General features: G+C 44.3%; 1 protein-coding gene across 1 annotated transcript in view; it reads right to left on the reverse strand.

Moving 5' to 3' along the window:
* Positions 1-27,500, reverse strand: part of eml4 (EMAP like 4) — a 118,995-nt gene that overhangs the window by 78,668 nt on the left and 12,827 nt on the right. Inside the window, exon 2 of the mRNA XM_080741004.1 lies at positions 3,775-3,954. Within this exon, the coding sequence (XP_080597130.1) occupies positions 3,775-3,954 (180 nt within the window). The remainder of the gene's footprint in view (positions 1-3,774; positions 3,955-27,500) is intronic.

Here is a 27,500-nt window from a genome sequence, read left to right on the forward strand (position 1 = left end):
CCCACCTTCACTTAATGTGGCCCTCAGGTTAATATTGGAGTACTGATATATTATTGATTTCAGCTGTTACAGTTCAAAACAGGGACAAATTAACCGCTTCAATTACTTCAGTCTATATTAGTAGCTAAATGACTAGTATTAAAATGTTATTATATTTGTTATGTCCAATGTATTTGTATTTAAGTTCATGAATTAACATAAGAAAACATGCATTTGAAATTAAAACAAAAATAAGTTACTTTTCAGGATTCCAATTCAAAAATAGCAGATCTACAAGCTCAATACTGCGACGTGTTTTGAGCTTGTAGATCGCCTATTTTTGCTATGTATATGCATTGTGGCCCTCTGGAGTGAGTGTGAAAATGTAGTGGCCCTCTGGAGTGAGTGTGAAAATGTAGTGGCCCTCTGGAGTGAGTGTGAAAATGTAGTGGCCCTCTCCATCATCAAAGTTGCCCACCCCGGTAGAGAGGGTAAACCCTTCATCCCAACGGTTCCCAAACTGTTTAGCTTGAAAACTAAATTAAACGTTTGCTCAAGTGAAAATTGCAGATCTACAAGCTCACAACACTTGTGGATCTGCTATTGTTCACACCTTCTAAAACATCTATTTTTATGAAAATAGATAACGGCCGCAAAAAAAAAGTGGGATATTTAATTGTGATCCATAAAAATTGGTGTGCGACTCAAACATGGGTCCCAAGCCACTGTTTGGTAAACCGTGCTCCTAAACTGGACCCCAGAACCTTTTATTTATATTTACCAAATCAAAGTTACATGGCTAACCCAGAATATGGATGTTGGAGTTCAAATGGTTAATAAACTGCTTTCTGATGTCGTCTGTCTGTCTGTCAATCTGTGTGTGTGTGTGTGTGTGTGTGTGTGTGTGTGTGTGTGTGTGTGTGTGTGTGTGTGTGTGTGTAACAGGAAATCCTCAAATGACCTCCAACGTCTGAAAGGAAGCAAGCATGCGGGTGGGGGGGGGGGGGGGGGGGGGCGTGCACACACACACACACACACACACACACACACACACACACACACACACACACACACACACACACACACACACACACACACACACACACACACACACACACACACACACACACACACACACACACACACACCATTTCAAAGCTCTTAAACAACACAATGGTTTCGATCCCATATTCCTGAGAGTTAATGAGCTGAAACCAGAAGGCATTAGAGAGTGTGTGTGTGTGTGTGTGTGTGTGTGTGTGTGTGTGTGTGTGTGTGTGTGTGTGTGTGTGTGTGTGTGTGTGTGTGTGTGTGTGTGCGCACGCGCATGTATTGAGCAACACATGAAACCCCCAGTGCTCACGCACGTGCACACGCCAACACACACACATGATAGTAATCACTGCTACATACAGCAGCATATAGCAGTTGGTCATGCCATGCTACTGCAGCGGTGACTTATTCCTACTGGAGCTGAGGAGAGGAGGGGGAGGAGCTTGTGCAGGGACGCCCTGTGATTTATTATTCTGTCCCGACCTTCGCCACGCTCGACCCGACGACTCGCTCGCTCGGCGGGGCCTCACGTGGCTCGCGTGGGATGGTGGTTATGTATGTATAGGGTTTAGGTTAGGTTTAGGCATAGTGGTTATGTATGTATAGGGTTTAGGTTAGGTTTAGGCATAGTGGTTATGTATGTATAGGGTTTAGGTTAGGTTTAGGCATAGTGGTTATGTATGTATAGGGTTTAGGTTAGGTTTAGGCATAGTGGTTATGTATGTATAGGGTTTAGGTTAGGTTTAGGCATAGTGGTTAACTCTCTCATTGCAATCAATTACATCTCTTTGAAGGTCCACGATGCCATGGTCTCCATAGACCTCCATGTAATTCATAGTGCACAGATCATGCAAGCCCATGCCTAATCATGCACCATGCGTGTGCACGCTGTTCACAGCTTTCAAACAAAAAAATCTGCTTGGCAAACCGTTCAGGCATTCATGAGATGGAAGCCATTATGTTTTTACATTATGTAAACAAACATGGCTGCCATGTTTGAAAGATGGGGTTGGTATGGGGGTTAAACATACAATTGTGCGATCGCGATCATGCCTAATACATTTATTGAGGTCCAAACATTTTCTTTTTTTTTTTCCTTCAAAAACTGCCCAAACTCTGGAAACTCTGGGTTGGCAACCAAAGTGTTAACATTCACCAGCGTTGGCAGGTTAGCATTATACCAAGTTAACATAGGGTTAGGGTTAGGGTTAGGCAGCCCCATTAATACTGGGCTGCCATTATTTGGGCAATTGTTTGGCTGTAGAGCACCACCATTCAACTTACGCTTTATTTTGAAGTGCCGCGGAAGCCATGCGCGTGTGCACGTTGTGTAACTTGACGATTTTAAATTGGAAATTGGACCTTAGTTTGTTTGTTTCGGTCGCCAAACTAAAATCCCAATCGTGGCTGATCGTCACGGCCCAGTGTCGCCGTGAAAAAAAAGGCGTTCGAAGCGTTTGTGGAAGTAGATTCCGAGATAAAGCCATTCCGTTGCAACAGCAATGAATAGGAGCCTACAGTATGGAGATTACATGCTTCCTGATGATGAATAGGAGCCTATAGAGATTACATGCTTCCTGATGCTGGCCGCTGAGTTGTATCATGGGATATGAAGGGTTTTTTTTTTTCGCTCACCAGCGGCCGCAGCGGCACCGTAACCTGGTATCCATGGTAACCAGGTAAGACGTCTCTCGACGTCTATGTGTTCATAATAATGTATCTGCCAAAAGCAGCTCAGTGGTCTTGTGGTCAGAGTGTCCGCCCTGAGACTGGGAGGTCGGGGTTCGATCCCCGGACGGGTCAAACCAAAGACTACTCCTCATCAAACCGTTCCCGCACAGGGAGCGTCATCCTAGTCGTAAACATTTGAAAACTTTAAATGGGACATTCTGCCATTTGTCTGTATTTTTTTTTTCTTCTAATCTTTAACCCATTTAGAACGGGTACACATTATAGTGTATCATTATTTTATTCTTTAACTATTGAAAAATAGCAGATATACAAGCTCACAGCGCGGCACCGAGTGCTGCGCTGCGAGCTTGTAGATCTGCTATTTTTTTAAAATTGTGAAAACTTGAATTTTGACAAACCTATGAAAAACCTATGTTTCTATATCAGCAATCTGGCCAGCCATCGTCAAAGAAAAGGTCCTTTTCACTCAACTGGAGCTCAGTTAGTCTGTTCTTGAGAGACTACTATGTCAGTGGTTCTCAAACCTTTTCATGTGAAGGACCCCCAAACTGATATTTATTTGGCCACGGGCCCCCATCTCAAAATATTTAGTTCCAGGGACCACCCAGAAGCAAAATTTGAGTTACAAACGTTCGCTTTAAAAATACATACAAGTTAAAGATTTGCACACATTTTCACAACTTTTTTCTAGAGTTAAAGCATTCGATAATCTCAGGCCTGAGTAGTTCACCCCCAAAATGACACCAACATAAAGTTTAAGTGTATAGAGGGTATCTGCACATTTCTAAAGTGACAATTTAAGGACTTTTTAACACCTCTAAAATTACAAATTAAACATTGGCCAAATTGTCAAATATTAGAGGCCGAAATTGTGAAAATAGCAGATCTACATGCTCACAACGCCTCGCGTTTGCGAGGCGTTGTGAGCATGTAGATCTGCTATTTTCACAATAGAACCGTGTTATACAAAATGCTCGTAGGATGGGGGGTCCCCAGTTAAAATATGATTATTTTGGGGGTCGCGGGCTGAGTGATGTAGAAGACGTGTACCTTTGCCCCCGGTGTGCTTCTTGGCGCTGGGAGGGGCGGAGTCTTCGGAGGCGGCCAATCGGCGCAGGACGTCGGCCAGCGCCGCCTTCATCACGGTGATGTCATCATCCTGCTGCTGGACCCGCAGCTCCAGCGACGCCAGACGGTCCTGGACATCACTGACTCCTGATAGGCTGTCGTCTAGAGAGAGACAGACAGGTAGTTAAACACTGACTCCTGATAGGCTGTCGTCTAGAGAGAGACAGACAGGTAGTTAAATACTGACTCCTGATAGGCTGTCGTCTAGAGAGAGACAGACAGGTAGTTAAACACTGACTCCTGATAGGCTGTCGTCTAGAGAGAGACAGACAGGTAGAGCAGGCCAGGGACCCCTTAGTTGAGAGAGAGATGAAGCAGGGACCCCTTAGTTGAGAGAGAGATGAAGCAGGGACCCCTTAGTTGAGATAGAGATGAAGCAGGGACCCCTTAGTTGAGAGAGAGATGAAGCAGGGACCCCTTAGTTGAGAGAGAGATGAAGCAGGGACCCCCACAACCTGTTCATAGATTCCACATAGTTTCATTGTTTGACAGCACAATCATCAGTGTATTTTGGATTCATGTCAATTTGTGTTAGCAGATCTACAAGCTCACAACGCCTTGCAGCGTGAGGCATTGTGAGTTTGTAGGTCTGCTATTTTTTGCTAAAGTTCTCAGAATAGGGACACTAGGCAGGTCCAAGTGGTTAATATAAAAAAGGAGAAAAAAGGTTTCTATCACACAAAGATTTGGAGGACCCCCTGTAGGCCCCCCTAGGGGTCCCGGACCCCCTGTTGAAGACCCTTGAGTTAGACAGACAGACAGGCAGTTAGAGAGACAGACAGACAGACAGACAGACAGACAGACAGACAGACAGGCAGTTAAGCTGGTTGCACACTGCTGCGTTTTTCGTTGCGAAATGCGTTTTTCAGGGCAAGGAGAGAGAGAGAGATAGAGAGAGCAAGGGACCGAGTGGTGCGCGAAACGGGTGGCAGTGTGCAAACGTGACTGACATAACGTGATGTTGATTTTTTTATTTGCGTGCTCCGAAATTCACTCCGATATTCGGCCCGAAAAACGCAGCAGTGTGCAACCACCTTTAGAGAGACAGACAGACAGTCAGAGAAAGACAGACAGGCTGTAAGACTAACCTAACCATATCCCCTTAAAGGGCAACCTTTCTTTTTTTACAACAAGGGTTCATATTTTAGAGAAAAGGCAAGATGAGTGTTAAAAGGTTTTCATTTACTGATTTCTATCGTTTTAGCCATTCCATTTCAACTATTTTGATTTCAGTGGTTTGGGGCCATGCGTACAAGTGGCTAAATATGCATTTTATAGACACAATAAGCCCATTCTCTAGATGCACCACAATCTTCCATGGGCAGATGTGACTTATGGAGGCTGGTTGTGCTACTGTAAATAGCAATAAAGAAATCGCTGGCTTCGTGTGTCTAAAAATACATATTTAGCCACTTGTACGCATGCCCCCAACCACTGAAATCAAAATCACTAAAGTAGCTAAAACGACACAAATTAGACAATGCTATATTTCACACTCACTCCAGAGGACCACTATATTTACACACTCACTCCAGAGGACCACTATATTTACACACTCACTCCAGAGGACCACTATATTTACACACTCACTCCAGAGGACCACTATATTTACACACTCACTCCAGAGGACCACTATATTTACACACTCACTCCAGAGGACCACAATGCATTTTGCTACATCCTACTTTGTCTAGTAATCGTCTAGTATGTCACACAAAAGAAGCAAAAATAGCCAATCTACAAGCTCAAAACTGAGCTTGTAGATCTGCTGTTTTTGCTTCTTTTGAATTGGAATCCTGAAATGTAACATTTGATTTAATTTCAAATACATTTAGTTAACTTTATGAACTTAAATACAAATACCGGTACATTGGACATAAGAAAAAGACTAACATTTATACTAGTCACTAAGCTAATAATATAGACTGAAGGAATTAAAGCAGGTCATGTTTGCCTATTTGGAATTGTGACAGCTGAAATCAATAATATATCTGTATTCCGACATTAACCTGTGGGCCGCATTAAGTGAAGGTGGGGGCCACATGTGGCCCCCGGGCCGCCAGTTGCCCATGTATGGTGTAAGGGTGTCTTTACATATAGCTATACATGTATCTACACTAGACTGTAATGGTGTCTTTACATATAGCTATACATTTATCTACACTAGACTGTAATGGTGTCTTTACATATAGCTATACATTTATCTACACTAGACTGTAATGGTGTCTTTACATATAGCTATACATTTATCTACACTAGACTGTAACGGTGTCTTTACATATAGCTATACATTTATCTACACTAGACTGTAATGGTGACTTTACATATAGCTATACATTTATCTACACTAGACTGTAATGGTGTCTTTACATATAGCTATACATTTATCTACACTAGACTGTAATGGTGTCTTTACATATAGCTATACATTTATCTACACTAGACTGTAATGGTGTCTTTACATATAGCTATACATTTATCTACACTAGACTGTAATGGTGTCTTTACATATAGCTATACATTTATCTACACTAGACTGTAATGGTGTCTTTACATATAGCTATACATTTATCTACACTAGACTGTAACGGTGTCTTTACATATAGCTATACATTTATCTACACTAGACTGTAATGGTGACTTTACATATAGCTATACATTTATCTAGACTGTAATGGTGTCTTTACATATAGCTATACATTTATCTACACTAGACTGTAATGGTGTCTTTACATATAGCTATACATTTATCTACACTAGACTGTAATGGTGTCTTTACATATAGCTATACATTTATCTACACTAGACTGTAATGGTGTCTTTACATATAGCTATACATTTATCTACACTAGACTGTAATGGTGTCTTTACATATAGCTATACATTTATCTACACTAGACTGTAATGGTGTCTTTACATATAGCTATACATGTATCTAGACTGTAATGGTGTCTTTACATATAGCTATACATTTATCTAGACTGTAATGGTGTCTTTATAGCTATATATATCAGTAGACTTGGTGAAAATACATTTCACCCACTTTGTTTTACTTTTGTAATTTTTTGCAGGTGACTTGACAATAAGGTTGATAAAATTCTGATTGTGACTATACTGTACCGGTGTCTTTACATACAGTATCTATTCATTCATCTTCTTCAGTAGACTAGAGTCTAGTCACTATAGGCTACTGTAACAGTGCCTTACATTCATCTGCAGTAGTCTAGACCAGGGGTTTTCAAAGTGGGTGCCGCGAGATAATTTGATAATATTTGGAATTTATTTGGACAGTTAAAAAAAAATATTTAGTATCATTTTAAACTTGAAGTACAACGTTATTTTCAGTCAGTTCTAACCAAAATGGCTATTATCTCAATGTTTTCCTCGCAACATAATCAATAAAATATGCTATAAATATAAGGTGCTGGGAGTCAAAATGATGATTATAATGTAGGGGTGCCTCGGATGAAAAGAATATGTATAGGGTGCCCTGAGCCAAAACAGTTTGTGAACCCCTGGACTAGACTACTGTACCGGTGTGTCTCCAGAGTGGAGCATCACTCCCATGTCTTAAATCCTTAGCCTGTGTGCCAAATAAGTGATTTCTAAACCCTACTGCTGGTCTATAAAGCTTTGCATGGTTCAGTCCAACGTTCTGGTCTTGTACTGACATCATGAACCTCTCAGCTCATCACTGATAATAAAGGTTCTGCTTTCTGTTCCCAAAACCACCAATAAACGAAGCAGCATTGAGTTGTTATGCTCCACACATTCTGTTAAAACACAACTACAGACTGTTCTGCTTGCCGCAGCCTTTGACTGAGATACTTTTCTTTTTGTCTCCACCAGGCCGAAAGGCCCAGGGGGACTATGTTTTGAAAGGCCCAGGGGGACTACAGGGGTTGACACTAAGGTCTCAGAGGCACTTGCCCATCGGGCAAGTACAGGTCATGATCTACTTGCCCTCATGTCTTGGCCACTTGCCCCCCCCCCCCCCCCCCCACACACACACACACACACACACACACACACACACACACACAAATAATAATAATGAATAAAAAAAATCATAGACCTGGGTGCTTGTTTCTCTCTCACAAACAAAACCTGGCAACACTGGACAGCAGACAAGTTGGAGATGTACTTATCTTAGCACAGAACGCTAACAGACTGCAGTGGACACACATGCTGCTCATGATTAAATGGATTATGTAGCGCAATAGTATGGATGTGTGTGGCTGGATACCAACAGGGATGGAAACATCAGAAAGGCACTGTTGACAGCACGGAAATATTAGACGCTTCGCACGGAAAATAGACGATTCGCGGACATTTTTAGCGCATTAGCGCTCGAGCGCACCTTCAGCAGCCTTTGCTATGATTTTGGCACTTTTACGGGAATAGTTTGTCTTCTTTCACTTTCTCTCCACCGTAAAGCGTGTGCATTAATCTGGCCATGCTTTAGCATAATGTGAATTTGCACGCCTTGTAGATTAGCTGTTTTCGACTGCTAGCTCAAGTAGCGACTGCTTTTACAGTCTATGAGCCACTGGCTGCACGTTCGTTCAGTGTGTGTGTGCGCGCGTGCGTGTGTGTGTGTGTGTGTGTGTGTGTGTGTGTGTGTGTGTGTGTGTGTGTGTGTGTGTGTGTGTGGACTGTGGAGGGATGGACTTGGGAGGGGGGGAGCGAGAGTGAGATAGAGAGAGAGACGGAACACTAGCCCTGTTGAAGCTGGCACGGATCTCATAATTGTAACTCAAAATGTGCACTTGCCCTGTCGGGCAACCCAGTAGCAAACTTCACCTGCCCGACCTCTTTTTTTACTTGCCCCGGGCAGTCGGGCAACCGTTAGTGTCAATCCCTGAACTATGTTTTGAAAGGCCCAGGGAGATGTTTTGTGCCCTGTCCGTCCGTCCGCTTGTCCATCCTTCCGTCTGTGAACAGCCAATCAGCGGCGCCGTTGCCATGATGGCAGCTAAACTGTGCCACCCTGGGCACAATTAGCCTTATTCACGGCCCGCCCACTCAGCATCCCCCGGGTGCTGAAGTCACATTTTGAAGGGGAAAATCCTACTATAGCCTATAAAGTTAACACAGAAATCGCAAATTTAATGCAATTTCCGAACAGTAAAGTATATAATACGGCTAGCATGATCAAGAACACAAGATAGTAAAAGGCACAAAGCGGAATAATTTACTTTACCGTTCGAAATAATGATTTGTTGGCTTTAAGTCCAGCAATTTCTGTTATAGTTTCCCCTTCTAAATTGATGTCAGCACCCGGGGGATGCTGAGTGAATAGGGCTAATAGGCAATGTGAATGGCATGAGCCTGCAGACACCCGAAGTGGTGGAAGTGCTGCGGTTAACAGAAGTTACGTCATGCGTTGCAGTCTTCCGGTGAAATTCTCCCGGCGGAAGAAGCACCGTTTCATGCCGTTTCAGCCGATGGTCGTAACCAGGCTTTTCTCTTGGCAGATGAGTAAGCCTGGCGACGCGAGGCTAAAACTGTGCAGGTACACTCCCTGAGTGTTTCACATGGGCCTGTTATAGCGCCACCAGGAGGCGGATTTGTGCACAAACACATTTTTGGACACCCAGGGAGTGTGTCAGAGTGTGTCAGTGCCAGAGATTAGCTGTTCACAGACAGAAGCACGGACAGGGTGTAAAACATAGTCTCCCCGTGCCTTTCGGCCTGGTGGAGACAATCAATAGATAATGAACTACACAGCATCTCATTATGTATTCATTAAGGTGACCAGGGAGTGCCACAGGGATGCGTGTTGAAACCCATTCCGGTCGTCCAATGACTCCAGCAGTCCATCAGCCATCACTATGCCTATCTCTAGTTCAGGGGTCTTCAACAGGGGGTCCGGGACCCCTAGGGAGTCCTTAAAGTCACTACAGGGGGGCCTCCATATCTTTGTCTGATAAAAAACCTTTTTTTCTCCTTTTTTTTATAACACCTTGCAGCGCGAGGCGTTGTGAGCTTGTAGATCTGCTATTTTTGGCAAAGAGGTTTTGTAGAGGGGAAAAAGAGCAGACTAAGTACAGAGTGAAATGTCAAGTTTATTAAGTATTGACGGTTCAAGTCTTTAAATATCTGAAAACTCAAATTGACATGAATCCAAAATACACTGATGATTGTGCTGTCAAACAATGAAACTACATGGAATCTATGAACAGGTTGTGGGGGTCCCTGCTTCATCTCTCTCACAACTAAGGGGTCCCTGGCCTGTAAATGTCGAAGACCCCTGCACTAGTTAATTAGGGAGTCGTTATTATCGTCCAAAAACACTCACAATAATCGTATTGTGGCGATTTAAATTTATCTTGAAATTATCATCAGTCATGAACTGGGATCAATTCACCTTTTATTTGCCAAGCTGCATATTTGGGACCACTTAACTCGCCACCAAATCTTTTTGCCAAGCTTACAACTGTGAGCTTGTAGATAAACTAACAGACCAAATGGTTGACGGTGTCAAATACCACACACACACGCATGCATGCACGCGCGCACACACACACACATGCACACACGCACAATGAATCACACCCTTGCCACACTGCCTCAGCTAAATGGTATGAATACATGGGTGGCATTTGTAGTCCTAAACGGACATGTTGAGGACCAACACGGGTGTTTCAATGTGTCTGATTGGCTTAGAAATAATGTTCTACGCCAATAGACCCTATTCACGCCCACGCACGCGCATTCAGCACATTTCTCAGCAACTTCCTGGTGCTGACGTCAGCTTTGAAGGGGAAAATAACACAGAAATTGCTGGACTTAAAGCCAACAAATCATTATTTCGAACGGTAAAGTAAATTATAACGCTTTGTGCCTTTTTACTATCTTGTGTTCTTGATCATGCTAGCCGTATTGTATACTTTACTATTCGGAAATTGCATTAAATTTGCGATTTCTGGGTTAACTCTATGGGCTCTTAGCGGGGTTTTCCCCTTCAACTGTGACGTCAGCACCAAGGTAAATAAGAGGTAAAGACATCCACGCCCCTTTCGCTATCTCGCAGTTCCAACCGGCAGATTGGTCGCACCATGGGTGCTAAACTGCAGCCGGAAGTTGGGTGTAAGACTGTGGAGCAGCCTCCCAGCAGCTCATGAAGTTCATGAACAAACACTATTTATGAAAAAGTGAGTCCTTTATAACATACTCAGCTCAGGAAAATAAAAGAAGACATGTCACACATCTTTTTTGTGCTGTGTGGATTTTCGATGTGTGCACTGTGTCATTTTATAGCAGTATCTAAAGAGCAAAAAGTATGTTTCTAAACGTGCCAAGTATCGCGAGACTATCCACCGTTTCCTGTCTGGGAACCAAATCTCGCGATACTTCGGAGACAGAAACGATTATTATTTACTGTTATTATTATTATTTCATTATGTACTGTGCACATCGAAAAGCAAGTGATTGTAAAAATACCTTTGATATGTCTTCTTTTATATTCCTGAACAGATTAGATGACAAAGGTCTCAGTCGTTCATAAATAGTTTTTGTTCCAGGTTTGTTCATGAGCTGATCAAGCCGGCTCCATTCACTGACGCGACCGCGGTTTTCCCAACGACCCTGAGCACAACGGTGGGGGCGCGGGAGTGTGGGAAGCCTATTGCCCATCGGCCCCCACCGTTGCTCTCAGGGTCATTGGGAAAACTGCGGTGGCTTCACTGACATGTATTTTATCGCACTTCCGGTGCGAGTTCTGGCACCCATGGTGCGCTTCATAGCCAGACATGGAGCATGCCCGGTGGTCACGTGTTTCCATTCCTTCTTAAAATATTCCTTGGTCAGCACCAGGAAGTTGCGTAACGTGAATTCAGACAATCAGAACACCATGCAACCCATGAATAGTGATTAGAAAGGAATAGTGATTTGTCATATGAATAGTGATTAGAAAAGGAATAGTGATTTGTCATATGAATAGTGATTAGAAAGGAATAGTGATTTGTCATATGAATAGTGATTAGAAAAGGAATAGTGATTTGTCATATGAATAGTGATTAGAAAAGGAATAGTGATTTGTCATATGAATAGTGATTAGAAAAGGAATAGTGATTTGTCATATGAATAGTGATTAGAAAAGGAATAGTGATTTGTCATATGAATAGTGATTAGAGAAGGAATAGTGATTTGTCAAATGAATAGTGATTAGAAAGGAATAGTGATTTGTCATATGAATAGTGATTAGAAAGGAATAGTGATTTGTCATATGAATAGTGATTAGAAAGGAATAGTGATTTGTCATATGAATAGTGATTAGAAAGGAATAGTGATTTGTCATATGAATAGTGATTTGTCATATGAATAGTGATTAGAAAGGAATAGTGATTTGTCATATGAATAGTGATTAGAAAGGAATAGTGATTTGTCATATGAATAGTGATTAGAAAGGAATAGTGATTTGTCATATGAATAGTGATTAGAAAAGGAATAGTGATTTGTCATATGAATAGTGATTAGAAAAGGAATAGTGATTTGTCATATCAATAGTGATTAGAAAGGAATAGTGATTTGTCATATGAATAGTGATTAGAAAGGAATAGTGATTTGTCATATGAATAGTGATTAGAAAGGAATAGTGATTTGTCATATGAATAGTGATTAGAAAGGAATAGTGATTTGTCATATGAATAGTGATTAGAAAGGAATAGTGATTTCTCATATGAATGGTGATTTCAGGACGAATTTCCCCATGACAAACTAGATACCTTAGTCAGGGGCTTGACATTCACTTTCTGAAGCACGTGTAGACATTTCACAGTCATTTCTTTCTTAAATGCATGCATAGCAGTCAGACACTGAAATAGAATGAATAACAAAAGGGTACTGCTAATGACCCCCTCCCCCCCCCACCCTTGCTCCCTCCACTCTCCACTCCATATATGGGCAGTCCATAATCTGCATACAGCACAAAGCTGTCACAGAAACAGTGAAACCAAGAGCCACTTGTCCAACGGACAAGTACATGTTTAATGCACTCCAGAAGTATGCATTACTTGTCCCTGAAAACAGGACAAGCCTTAACTCATACCTCGCGATCCCCGTAGAGACCGTAGATTTCCCGCTGTACCGCGCTGCCATGCCCGTAGAGCCCGCAAAGTTTAATTAGCTTTAATCATTATGAAAGGATTAAAAGTATTAGCGCAGATTTTCGCTGATTCTGGCTCTTTAGGCCCGCCCCCCTAACTGTATCCGGTCATTTCCGGTCTGGACCGGATCCAGCTTTCCGTATCCAGTCTGAGCCTGGGCCATAGTCCCGCCTCCATTGGTTTACTGTGTAACAGAAGTGGAAGCTACTGGGCGATGGAACGCTCGTTTTTCAATCGGATGTTTGCGTTTGGAAACTTTGATCCAGTCTCTACACGCCTGGATTATGATCCCCGCACATATCGTGCGTTTTGTGCGCGAACGTGTCCACGTGTTACCATAGCGCACAGTTGGCTTTTTTCAATGCTTTTTCATGTAAACACTGGCTGATAAGCAGAGATACAGCGTGGCAACGGATATGTCTTTTTCAATGGGGTTTTTTGTATTCGAAAGCTTGTCACCGAGTCTACACGTCTACTAGATGAGTCGCGCACAGATTGTGCACGATGCGTGCGCGTGCCCACGTTAAAAGGTAAGGACAATTTGGCAGCTGCTTACTACAGCTATGTTTAAAATGGCAGAGAAAAAGTTAATGTCATGCCCTGCCTGAGTAAACGTTGACGATTAGATTCCCCCCTCCCCTCCCCCCATTTAACAAAGTGAAATTCCAAGTTATGATTAAAATAAATTATATTTTTCAGACAACAACTAGAGAACAGTTTAAGAAAGGTTCACAGTTAAATTTGCCCTAAAATCACGCAAATAGCTACACAGTGTGTCTACACTCATGTCATCAACATGGATCTGTCCCATATAGCGCCACCATCAGGCCCATTTTTTCAAACACATTTTTGGACACTGCTCCTACACATTTTGCCCTAAAATCACGCTGCGACCTGACGGTCGCTTCTCTCCCGATTAGGGAGTCTTACTGGTTGTATACTCATCTATACTCACCGCGGTGAGCAAGTCAACTCAAAACTAGGCTACGCACTCTGCTGTTTAAAAACAGACAATGGAGAAGCTCACACAGCTTTCTGGGGTGTAGCAGATCATTATACCCACCCGATGATGTCACTGGTAGACAGGTTTCTACTTTCTGACCTGTCCTCAGGCCAACCAATGAGAACGCAGCGTGAGCAAATGGACCAATCACATGAAGTCGAGATTAGATATGGGTGAAGCTCTCCTTTAAGTGTGTGTGTGTGTGTGTGTGTGTGTGTGTGTGTGTGTGTGTGTGTGTGTGTGTGTGTGTGTGTCTAAGGAATGTGTCAGTCCATTGTGAAATATGACAAGTACAGAGGTCTTCCTTCCTCGTGCGCGCTCTCTCACACACACACACACACACACACACACACACACACACACACACACACACACACACACACACACACACACACACACACACACACACACACACACACACACACACACACACACACACACACACACACACACACACACACACACACGTCAGAGGAGTTTCGTACTGTATCTTTGACCTGGAGAGACATCACACCTGGACTCTGTTCTATTGTGTTCTATAACATACTGTATTCTATACTGTATTGTGTTCTATAACCTACTGTATTCTGTACTGTACTGCAGAGGTCCTCAACGTTTTCAGGCCAAGGACCCCTTAGTTGAGAGAGAGATGAAGCAGGGACCCCCACAACCTGTTCATAGATTCCATATAGTTTCATTGTTTCCGGCTAAAGTTCTCAGAATATGGACACTAGGGTTAATATAAAAAGGATTGGAAGATTTGGAGGACCCGCTGTAGTAACTCTGAGGACCTCCTAAGGGTCCCGGACCGCCTGTTGAAGACCCCTGACACATACAGCAGTCAGGAGGAGAACGTCAAGAGAACATCTGTTTCCATAATAGGACAGGGTTGAACATATATGTTATACTTGGTTTTAAGCCCTTAGTAATGAATTTAGGCTGATTCTAAAAATGAATACACTGCAGTCATGAGGGCCAGGTGGACCAGCTTGTAAATAATCACTATTTAATTCATATATTTCTGTAAAGAATACATTGGAGTCCAGCTTATGAACTAACACTTTATGAACAAATACTTTACAAACACATCATTCTAAGGGTCCTTGACATGAAAACTTTTGAGAACCACTGACACAGAAACATGCATCTTTCAAAACCTTAGAAGGATTTTAGAAGAATCAGTTAAAAAAAAGTACTTTTCAAGATTTTTCAAAAATAGCTGATCTACAAGCTCGCAGTGCGGCACTCGGTGCTGTGCTGAAGACAATAAAAACGTACATGACATGTCAGCGGTTCTCAAACTTTGTCATGTCAAGGACCCCCAAAATTAAATGAATTTGTCCGCGGACCCCCATTTCAAAATATCTTGTTCCAGGGACCCCCAGAAGCAAAGATTTGAGTGTAAAATGTTCACTCTAGATTTTGGTCTTGTAATGATCTATTCTGCATCTAGCTTAGGGCCTCAGACCCGTTGGTAAACGCCAGCTGTCCTCTCATTGGCTCCCAGCGTGTTAGACTGGACTTCAGCTGGCCTCTCATTGGCTCCCAGCGTGTTAGACTGGACTTCAGCTGGCCTCTCATTGGCTCCCAGCGTGTTAGACTGGACTTCAGCTGGCCTCTCATTGGCTCCCAGCGTGTTAGACTGGACTTCTGGGTCCAGGTTTTCCTCCCATGCGTCTGTCTGACTGACCTCTGACCTCCTTCTATCAATCACCTGGTTCAGGATCAGGAAGTGTGTGGAGTAGCACTTCCTGTCCAACAGGAAGTAGAGCGTTGCAAGGAGACATTCCAGAGCAGTGACTGCTGGCTCCACTCAGTGAGGGTTCGGTCACACAGTCAGCTGACCCCCATCCACTCAGTGAGGGTTCGGTCACACAGTCAGCTGCAAGCGTCCTGACCCCCATCCACTCAGTGAGGGTTCGGTCACACAGTCAGCTGCAAGCGTCCTGACCCCCATCCACTCAGTGAGGGTTCGGTCACACAGTCAGCTGCAAGCGTCCTGACCCCCATCCACTCAGTGAGGGTTCGGTCACACAGTCAGCTGCAAGCGTCCTGACCCCCATCCACTCAGTGAGGGTTCGGTCACACAGTCAGCTGCAAGCGTCCTGACCCCCATCCACTCAGTGAGGGTTCGGTCACACAGTCAGCTGCAAGCGTCCTGACCCCCATCCACTCAGTGAGGGTTCGGTCACACAGTCAGCTGCAAGCGTCCTGACCCCCATCCACTCAGTGAGGGTACGGTCACACAGTCAGCTGCAAGCGTCCTGACCCCCATCCACTCAGTGAGGGTACGGTCACACAGTCAGCTGCAAGCGTCCTGACCCCTATCCACTCAGTGAGGGTTCGGTCACACAGTCAGCTGCAAGCGTCCTGACCCCTATCCACTCAGTGAGGGTACGGTCACACAGTCAGCTGCAAGCGTCCTGACCCCCATCCACTCAGTGAGGGTTCGGTCACACAGTCAGCTGCAAGCGTCCTGACCCCCATCCACTCAGTGAGGGTACGGTCACACAGTCAGCTGCAAGCGTCCTGACCCCTATCCACTCAGTGAGGGTACGGTCACACAGTCAGCTGCAAGCGTCCTGACCCCTATCCACTCAGTGAGGGTACGGTCACACAGTCAGCTGCAAGCGTCCTGACCCCCATCCACTCAGTGAGGGTACGGTCACACAGTCAGCTGCAAGCGTCCTGACCCCTATCCACTCAGTGAGGGTACGGTCACACAGTCAGCTGCAAGCGTCCTGACCCCCATCCACTCAGTGAGGGTTCGGTCACACAGTCAGCTGCAAGCGTCCTGACCCCTATCCACTCAGTGAGGGTACGGTCACACAGTCAGCTGCAAGCGTCCCTCCTGACCCCCATCCACTCAGTGAGGGTACGGTCACACAGTCAGCTGCAAGCGTCCCTCCTGACCCCCATCCACTCAGTGAGGGTTCGGTCACACAGTCAGCTGCAAGCGTCCTGACCCCTATCCACTCAGTGAGGGTTCGGTCACACAGTCAGCTGCAAGCGTCCTGACCCCCATCCACTCAGTGAGGGTTCGGTCACACAGTCAGCTGCAAGCGTCCTGACCCCCATCCACTCAGTGAGGGTTCGGTCACACAGTCAGCTGCAAGCGTCCTGACCCCCATCCACTCAGTGAGGGTACGGTCACACAGTCAGCTGCAAGCGTCCTGACCCCTATCCACTCAGTGAGGGTTCGGTCACACAGTCAGCTGCAAGCGTCCTGACCCCTATCCACTCAGTGAGGGTTCGGTCACACAGTCAGCTGCAAGCGTCCCTCCTGACCCCCATCCACTCAGTGAGGGTTCGGTCACACAGTCAGCTGCAAGCGTCCTGACCCCCATCCAATCCCATGTTGAGGGAATAACTTCCGGGTTATTCCCTTAAAGTGATAGTTCACCTATTTTTGACATGAAGCTGTGTGAAATACTTGCCATTAAAATAGTGGTTACAAATGTATTAATTGATTACCAGAGTCCCGTGGTCAGAGTTCTGGTCAGTTTTAGATGAATATAAAGTAGTTCCGGTGATTTGGCAGGAGCTCATGGCCCAATCATTAAAAATAGATGAATCCACAAAACTAGCTTCATTTGTATTGTTGACCTATTTCTACCAAATAGACCAACTTTCGTTCAACTTTGACCCCTCTGTCACATGGTACTATTTTTTTGTGTCCAGTATCACTACGCCGCTGCAACGTATTTCCCCAAAACAAGGTGTTTTGCAGGCAGCTGATCAGAACGAAACCTCGCTATATATGATAGAAATAGGCCAACAATACAAATGACGCTAGTTTTGTGGATTAATCTATTTTCAATGATTGGGCCACGCCAAATGGCCCCCACCCCATTGGAACTACTTAATATTCATTAGAAACTGACCAGAACTCTGACCACGGGACTCTGGTAATCAATTAATACATTTTTAACCACTGTTTTAATGGCAAGTATTTCACACAGCTTTATGTCAAAAATAGGTGAACTATCACTTTAACATGGGAGTGGATGATAGTTATATATAATATAGAAAACGGATAGCCCCGCCCCCCCCCCCCCCCCCCCCGCTATTCATTTCAAGTTGCACGGTGGCGTTTTGAAGCACCCGGAAGAGGCCGAATCCAGGTGCATTGTGGGGGAATCCAGGTGCATTGTGGGGGAAATCCAGGTGCATTGTGGGGGAAATTGGCAAACAAAAGTTTGCCAATTTTACTGACGTCGAGACGTAATTATGTCACGAACGTCGCTCAACGTCCATTGAACCCTATTGTAGACCCCGGCATGTATTTCACCCGCTGTTCCAGCGGTGGCCAGTAGGGCGGCCACTTTGGTTCTGGGGACTTGGAGTGGATGGGGGTTAAAGGAGTAGTTCACTCACAAAATTACTTTGTTTCTATTGATTACTCATGCAATAATACTCAGGCAATAATTTCATTACAATAAACGTACGCCCATTGGTCCACATCCGGAATCAATGGGGGTAAATTGACTTTGTCTTGGGAATGTGAAAAAAAATTAAGGCTAGGACTTTAACTGATTAATTGTGATTAATTAATTACAGAAAATTAACGCGATTAAAAAAAATCACACATTTTAATCACACTTAGTTTTTGCACCACAGAACCTTCAGTTTTGGGCATACTGATTATAGTGATGCACCAACCAAAAAGAGACAACAAACGCAAAGGGAGAAGTAGCCGATCAGAGCGCTTTGCTTGGCCCAGTAGATGAGAAATTTAGATTTTAAAAACTCACTTGTTGATTCACACGTACAACAACATGTGTTTTACTTGAAAATAAATGCTTCTCAGGTCAAATATCAATGTGCGATTAAAATGTGATTAATTGCGATTAATTAATCACAGAGCCTGTAATTAATTAGATTAAAACTTTTAATCGCATCCCAGCCCTAAAGAAATATATATTATTGAACTCAAGTCTCCATGGCATGAGTAATCAATAGAAAAAAGTCATTTTGGGGGTGAACTACTCCTTTAAGACGCTTGCAGCCTGAGGGTGTGTCCACACAGTAGGAGCATTACTGTCTGACCTTTGAACTTTGACACTTGAGCGGCTGATGGGAGTGTCAACAAAAGTCCCTTCTCCACTGGCCCAAACACCACACCACTCCACACCGCCCACTTAAGACAGGTTTTCCACTACAAGGACCTGGGTAGAGTGGTGTGAAAGTGATACTAAAGGTGGTACTAAAAAGTATCCAATCTAGAGTAGGTCTGAGCTAGGCCAAACAGGGCCAAACACTTCATAATGACTGATCACTCACTGACTTTTCATTTAGACCACCAGGATATATAGTTGTAATACATGATAATAGATTCTATTGTGTTATAATCACTATTATAATCTATTATTGCGACCGAAGGTCGCATATACTCTGAAGAATCGTGTCGCTTGAGTGTCCTTCCTTCCTTCCTTCCGTATCCTCGTGACCGTCCTTCCGTATCCTCTGTGATGTCAGTGTGATGTCAGCGAGTTGTGACATCACTTCCTGTACAGGGCGGCTACACGAAATGTGGATAACACTATATATGGAGATAGTCCAGTCCATCATGTCATATGGGACTACCGTCATAGAAAGTAGCCATTGTTAGGCCGGAGTCATTGGCTGTCTAAACATGGAGATGTGGATAACACTATATATGGAGATAGTCTAGTCCAATATGTCATATGGGACTACCGTCATAGACAGTAGCCATTGTTAATCCGGAGTCAATGGCTGACTGTCTGTAAAGGAAGTGATGTCACATGACATACTTTTTATGCCCATATATGAGTCCTAACATGGAGATGTGGATAACACTATATATGGAGATAGTCTAGTCCAATATGTCATATGGAACTACCGTCATAGACACAGCCATTGACTCCGGCCTAACAATGGCTACTGTCTATGACGGTAGTCCCATTATGACATGATGGACTGGACTATCTCCATATATAGTGTTCTCCACATTTCCATGTTTAGGCCCCATCGCTCACACCCTCGATGGGGTTGGCGATAGGGCCTTTCTGTGTGGAGTTTGCATGTTTCCCCGTGTCTCCTAGGGTTGATACCCTCACAAAAACATGAACAAACTCCCCCCAGAATGATAACAACTAGAATCGTCAGAGAAACACTGTGGTTGGCCAGATAGTCAAGAATTGGCACGACCTCGCCCTTTAGGGCGAGGTCGCATGTCACCCTGAGGTGTCTTACTAGTAGTGTATTATAATTATCATAGTAATACATTAATACTTTATAGTGTATTATAATCACAGTTATAATCCATTATAGTGTATTATATAATTAGGATAGTTGTAATACAAATATATTTTGTAATATAATCATAGTTAAAAGGGTCAATTTAGGTGTGTCCCAGTGCTGACCCCTGACCCTGCATTCAACCCTTGTGTCCCAACAACACAACTTGTGTTTGTTTACCGTTGAGTGAGAAAGCAACAATGTTGCACATGAAGTTAATCATCTGGGGACCCCCCTGGGGACCCCGACCCACAGGTTGAGAACCACTGGGCTACAACAGCAGTGACAACACACACATGTGTGTGTGCGTGTGTGCGTGCGAATCACCTCTGAAGTTTCAGTCTGTGATTGCTTGGTGAGTCAGTCTCTCTCTCTAGCTCTCTCTAGATTAGATCTACAAGCTCAGTGCGGTGCGTTGCGCTGTGAGCTCGCAGACCTGCCGTTTTCCCTGCTTTTGTGCATATTGCTCTTCTCATACGACAGGGTAGGGCATGGGTTTCACCATCACACCAAAAACACTCTCTAAAAACACACACACACACACACACACACACACACACACACACACACACACACACACACACACACACACACACACACACACACACACACACACACACACACACACACACACACACACACACACACACACACACACACACACACACACGTTGTCTTCATCCATCCATCCATCCATCTTCAACCGCTTATCCGGAATCGGGTCGCGGGGGTAACAGCTCCAACTGAGACTTCCAGATTTCCTTATCCTGCGCAACTTCCTCCACTCCCTCTGGGAGTATACCAAGGCGTTCCCATGCCAGTCTGGAGATATAATCCTTCCATCTGGTCTTAGGTCTGCCACGGGGTCTCCTCCCAGTGGGACGTGCATCGAGGACCTTCCTAGGTCATGACCTTCCTTCATGCTGGTCCTTAATGGACAGCATTCCTCCCTGCCTCACATAAACAGCTATCATATCTCTGTAAGGAGTGTTCTGTTGCTTTATATATATCATATATAATACTATCATATCTCTGTAAGGAGTGTTCTGTTGCTTTATACTTAATGGTTTTACACCAGACAAGTCTGGGCCTCGGCCTGTATGTCTGTCTGTCTGTCTGGCTTAATCTGCCTCTCTCTTTCACACTCTCACTCACACACACACACACACACACACGCGCGCACGCACGCACGCACGCACGCACGCACGCACGCACGCACGCACGCACGCACGCACGCACGCACGCACGCACGCACGCACACACACACGCACGCACGCTAGGGCATTAACGAAAAAGTCGACAAGTCCACTGAGTGGAGTTCATTACACAAGTCGACTCCCACCAGAGAAAGTCGAAATTTTTGCTCCATGTGTGCGTCTGTACAGCATTCACACATTGCTTATTGTCAAGGACGGAATGATCCAATGTTACAGTGCTAAATTACATTTGGTATAACATGGTTCTATTGTGAAAATAGCAGATCTACATGATGCGAGGCGTTGTGAGCATGTAGATCTGCTATTTTCACCATTTCTGCCTCTATATATTTGACAATTTGGACCATGTTTAATTTGTCATTTTAGAGGTGTTAAAAGTCCTTAAATTGTCACTTTAGAAATGTGCAGATACCCTCTGTACACTTAAACTTTGTGTTGGTTTGTTTACTGTTTAGTGAGAAAACAATGTTTCACATTAAGTTAATCATCTGGGGACCCCCCAAAATAATTGGGGGGTCGTGTGTGATGTGATGACATCGTCAAACGATAAAGTAGACTTCAACTCAACTTTTGAATGAGTCAAGTCGTTAATGCCCTAACACACACACACACACACACACACACACACACACACACACACACACACACACACACACACACACACACACACACACACACACACACACACACACACACACACACACACACACACACACACACACACACACACACACACACACACACACACACACACACACACACACAGATTATGTCTGTCTGTCTGTGTGTCTACCTTCCTTAATCTGCCTCTCTTTCTCTCACTCTCTCTCTCTTTCACTCTCTCACACACAAACACACAAACTACTCTGTCTGTCAGTCTGTCAGTCAGTCAGTCAGTCAGTCAGTCAGTCAGTGCCAACCCTCTCTCCCTCTCTCTTTCTCTCAACTCAATATGAATTCAAAGGGTTTTTATTGGCATGAGGAAACATACGCTGCTAACACTGCCAAAGCAAAAACAGAACAAAACGACCAAAACTAAAAAAGAAGTGTGCGTACCGTAAAATCAAGTGTGTACACAGAGCTGTGTTAAATTGCAACTTAGAGCAAACCGTGAACATAGTGTGTTTTCTGTGAGAAATAGACTAGTTCTGATGTCATCCTCACAGGAAAGCTTGGCTTGGGATAAACTTCTTGAAACTTATTGACGAGAGTATTTATTTATGGTTTGCATTCAAATGGTATTCTCTTTGTCTCTCTGTCTCATGTACAGAAGGTCACCCAGTCATGCTTTTGCCACTTATGCAATATTGCCAAAATCAAACCAATCATCACCTCTCAAGACCTTGAAAAAATCATGCATGCATTTGTTTCTTCCCGGTTAGATTATTGTAATGGCCTCTAACTCTATACCACCCTGAGCCTTTCCGCTGTTCAACGTTTACAGTTAGTTCAAAAAGCCGCAGCCAGAATTCTTACAAACACACACCGTAGAGAACTAGTGATGTGTCGTTCATGAGTGATTCGTTCACAAGAATCGAATCATTAGCATGACTTGTGAACGATTCGTTCAAATCCCTGAAATGGGTCGTTCACCCCCCCCCCCCCCCCCCCCCCCCGCCCCTCCCCCTAATAGCCCCAGCCGGCAGACAGGACGCGTCGGCGGGCTGTACTCGCGACTAATAAAAACGCTCCCGCGATTGTGTTTTTTCACGGGACGATCGCACTATGAACGAATCTTTTGAACGGATCATTACCGCGAACGTGAACGAAATGATCCGTTCACTGAAATGAAGGGGATTGCCCATCACTACACATAACACCGGTACTAGCCGCACTTCATTGGCTTCCCATCAAGTCCCGTATAGATTTTAAAATCCTATTGACTACATATAAAGCACTACATGGGCTGGCCCCACTTTATATCAAGGACTTACTGCACCCTAAGCCAGGGTTCCCCAATTAGTTTTCCCCAAGGGCCGATTGGCCGAATCATGTCTAGGGTACCAAGCCGAGGGCCACAACATTGAATCATGTCTAGGGTACCAAGCCGAGGGCCACAACATTGAATTATGTCTAGGGTACCAAGCCGAGGGACACAACATTGCAGGGGGCGACGGCGGCGTTCCCGCTACTCCAGCGACAGTTCAGATATCGTCGTTGTCGGGTGAAAATTGTGTATGTCCAAAACCGTTTGTTTTGCATTTATCATTTTAAAAATGATTTAAACTAGTGAAAACAGCCGATCTACAAGCACAGCGAGGCGTTGTGTGCTTGTAGATCTGCTGTTTTCACTACTTTTGTGCGACGGCCTTGTATGATGAAGCAGGGCTTTACTTTGGGAACGAACGTACACATTTGGAGATACGAGCCCCCCACGGGCCGCCTATTGGGGAACCCTGCCCTAAGCCTATGGGCTCCCACAGGTCCTCCCACAAAGGCCTTCTTATTGTCCCTTCAACTAATCTCGTCACTAAGGCTGACCGGGCCTTTGCGGTTGTTGCCCCAAAACTCTGGAATGCTCTACCGCTGACTATAAACAATGCAGAGTCAGTTGAAGGTTTTAAGAACTTGTTAAAAACACACTTGTTTCGTCAGCATTTTGTTTCATGAAATGCTATTCTTATATTTACTTTTACATGACCGACTTGTGCAGTCCTTTGTTTGTTTCTTTTGTTTATTGTATTGTTGTTGTGTTATTACTACTATGTGCCTTATTTTAACTTGATTGTGTATACTTTTGTCCATTACAGCACTTTGTAAGGTGCCTTATAAATAAAATGTTCTCTCTCTCTCTCTCTCTCTCTCTCTCTCTCTCTCTCTCTCTCTCTCTCTCCCCCTCTCCCCTCTCTCCCCCTCTCCCTCTCTCCTCTCTCTCTCTCTCTCTCTCTCTCTCTCTCTCTCTCTCTCTCTCTCACTCACTCACACACACACACACACACACACAGGACAGGTTTTTCTCGTCACCTAATCATTTACCTGAAACTGAAAACCACAAATGATATTTTTAGATTGGCACAGAAACTGTGCAACAACGAGCCACACAGTCACCGTCAACAAGTCCACGATAAAATGTAAAACCGCAACGTTAGCTGTTGTTCTGACGCACCATTGTTCCGGCGTTCCATTTGTCCAACGGAATCTACCCTTAAAGGTGATACACCATGCATTTAAAAAGTATTTATGTCATTATTGTTTATGTCCCAAAAACGTTTTTCAAAAGGTTTGAGGCTAAATTACCACTCCTGAATAGAGAGCCTCTCTCATTGAATGGCTCTCAGAGCATTTCAGGTGCAGTACCACCTTTGGCCTGAACTGCGCCAACCCCCCCAAAATCCTTTTGAAAAAAACATTTGTTTTGAAAAAAGTTTTTTTTTTTTTTTTTTTTTTTTGATGACGTCACAATTGGCAGCAAATCTGGACAGCCTGTTTTGAGAACCCGTGGGATACTTTTAACCTTCGCCTTCTCAAAACCAGAGAAAGACACAACGGTCAGAAATGGGACTTTGTGAGGATAGAAGGTGCTAGTGGGACCCCAAAAAAAGGTTTTAAAATCCTAAACCTAACCTCAGTAAAACTATGCCTGAACCTAATCTAAAAGGAGAAACTCGTCAAAAGCGGGTAATCCCGACAAGGGATCAGACACTGCCAGATATTTCACCAGGATGCGATCCCCGATACACAGCCAACATTATATTTGTTTTTATTCTACTTGTGCACGAGAGTGATAAGGGCCGCTAATGATTTTACGTCTCTTTCACACACACACACACACACACACACACACACACACACACACACACACACACACACACAGACACAGACACAGACACAGACACAGACACAGACACAGACACACACACACACTATTCTTAACTCATACTCTGCGATCCCCGCCAGACTTTAGGCCCGCCCCCTAACTGTATCCGGTCGTATTTCCCGTTTGGACCGGATCTAGGTTTCCATATCCGGTCTGACGTCCAATCGCAGCTCCGTTCGCATAGCTTTTCATTGTAAACAAGTGAGCTGACTGCATGGCCATAGAATGGTATTTTTTCACACGTTTTTTTTATTTATTTTGTAGCTGTTTGATTCCTCTACCCGCCTGGCATATGATCTGCGCACATATCGTCTGCTATGTGCGCGAACATGTCCACGTGTTACCATAGCGCACAGCTGGCTTTTTCCAATGTTTTTTGAGCGATGGAGCCGTATACGTGGCCGTGTGTGTGGGTATGTATGTATGTATGTATGTATGTGTGTGTGTCTGTATGTAGCCTACAGTACCTTTTTTGACCACACATGTTAAGGGAGGGGCGCTGTTGTTCAGGCCACTGAGGCCAGGCACACTCACACTCACATTCACGCGCGCGCACACACACACACATACACGCAGCCTCCACCGCTCAGTTCACACGAGTGTGATTTTTCATGTAAACACTGGCGGATAAGCAGGGATACAGCGTGGCAACGGATATGTCTATTTCAATGTTTTTTTTTATTCAAAAGCTGTTACCGAGTCTACACGTCTACTAGATGAGTCGCGCACAGATTGTGCACGATGCGTGCGCGTGCCCACGTTAAAAGGTAAGGACAATTTGGCAGCTGCTTACTACAGCTATGTTTAAAATGGCAGCAAAATTGTTAAAAGAACAAATAGGGACACACTGGCGGTCAACATTGATTAGATCAGGTCATCAGAAAAGTCAAATGATAATAATCCATAAAGATGGTCTGGGCTGATAATGTCAGTCTGTCTGTTCTAAAAGCTACTAGAAAGTGAAGGGTTGTATAATTATGGAGATGACATTGTGTAATCATTCATAGCGTAATATGATAAAAGATTATAAAAGAATTAGCAGTGTAATTCAGGGGTGCCCTGGATGAAAAGGTTGTTTACCAGAGAGTCAAAAAGGTTTGAAAACCTCTGGTTTAGAAGACGGTCTCAGGTCTTAATGGGTTAAACCGTTGCTCATTTTGCTCAGGGACCCCCTCAGGGACCCCCTGGGGGTCCCCGCCTCCAGCCCCCAGACACCACTTTGAGAACCAGATCGAGCCTAACAAAACAGAGCTCAAACTAATCTGTGACACAACCGGTGATGCAGGTCTTTATGTGTAAAGAAAGAGTTTAAACTGCTGATAGATCTATATGTTTAGTCTTTATGTGTAAAGAAAGAGTTTAACTGCTGATAGATCTATATGTTTAGTCTTTCCATTAACACCACCTAAAGCCCAGCATCCGTGAGCTTGTCGATCTGCAGTTTTCTCCGGAGGGATTTTCCCAGCATTAACAAGAGAACAGAAGGGTGAAGAAATGTTTGGAAATGTTTTCATTTACTGCTTTCTAGCGTTTTAGAAATTTGAATGATTTTGATTTCAGTGGGTGGGGGCTTGCAAACAGGTGGCTAAATATGTATTTTTTAGACACAATAAGCCCATTAGCAGATGCGACTTACGGTGCTAGTAGTGTTACAGTAAATACCGGTAGTAATAAAGAAATCGCCGGAGAGTGTCTAAAAAGACATATTTAGCCACTTGTATGCATGCCCCCCACCCACTGAAATCAACATTTCTAAAACAATAGAAAGCAGTAAATGAAAACATTTTAACACTCATCTTTTCTTTTCTCTGATTACATTCTAAAATATGAACCCTTGTTGTAAAAAAAACCCAAAGTTGTCCTTTAAGTGAAATAGTGTCTAGCAAGATATTTCTCAAGGAAGAGTTGAGTCAGGAAAAAAAAGTAAAAGACAGTAAGCTGACATTTACATAACGATGTCTACTGTATATCCATCACTGCCTGCCTGCCTGCCTGCCTGCCTGCCTGCCTGCCTGCCTGCCTGCCTGCCTGCCTGCCTGCCTGCCTGCCTGCCTGCCTGCCTGCCTGCCTGCCTGCCTGCCTGCCTGCCTGCCTGCCTGCCTGCCTGCCTGCCTGCCTGCCTGCCTGCCTGCCTGCCTGCCTGCCTGCCTGCCTGCCTGCCTGCCTGCCTGCCTGCCTGCCTGCCTGCCTGCCTGCCTGCCTGCCTGCCTGCCTGCCTGCCTGCCTGCCTGCCTGCCTGC

Source organism: Nannobrachium achirus, assembly GCF_963921795.1.
Source record: "Nannobrachium achirus genome assembly, chromosome: 13".
Lineage (NCBI taxonomy): Eukaryota > Metazoa > Chordata > Actinopteri > Myctophiformes > Myctophidae > Nannobrachium > Nannobrachium achirus.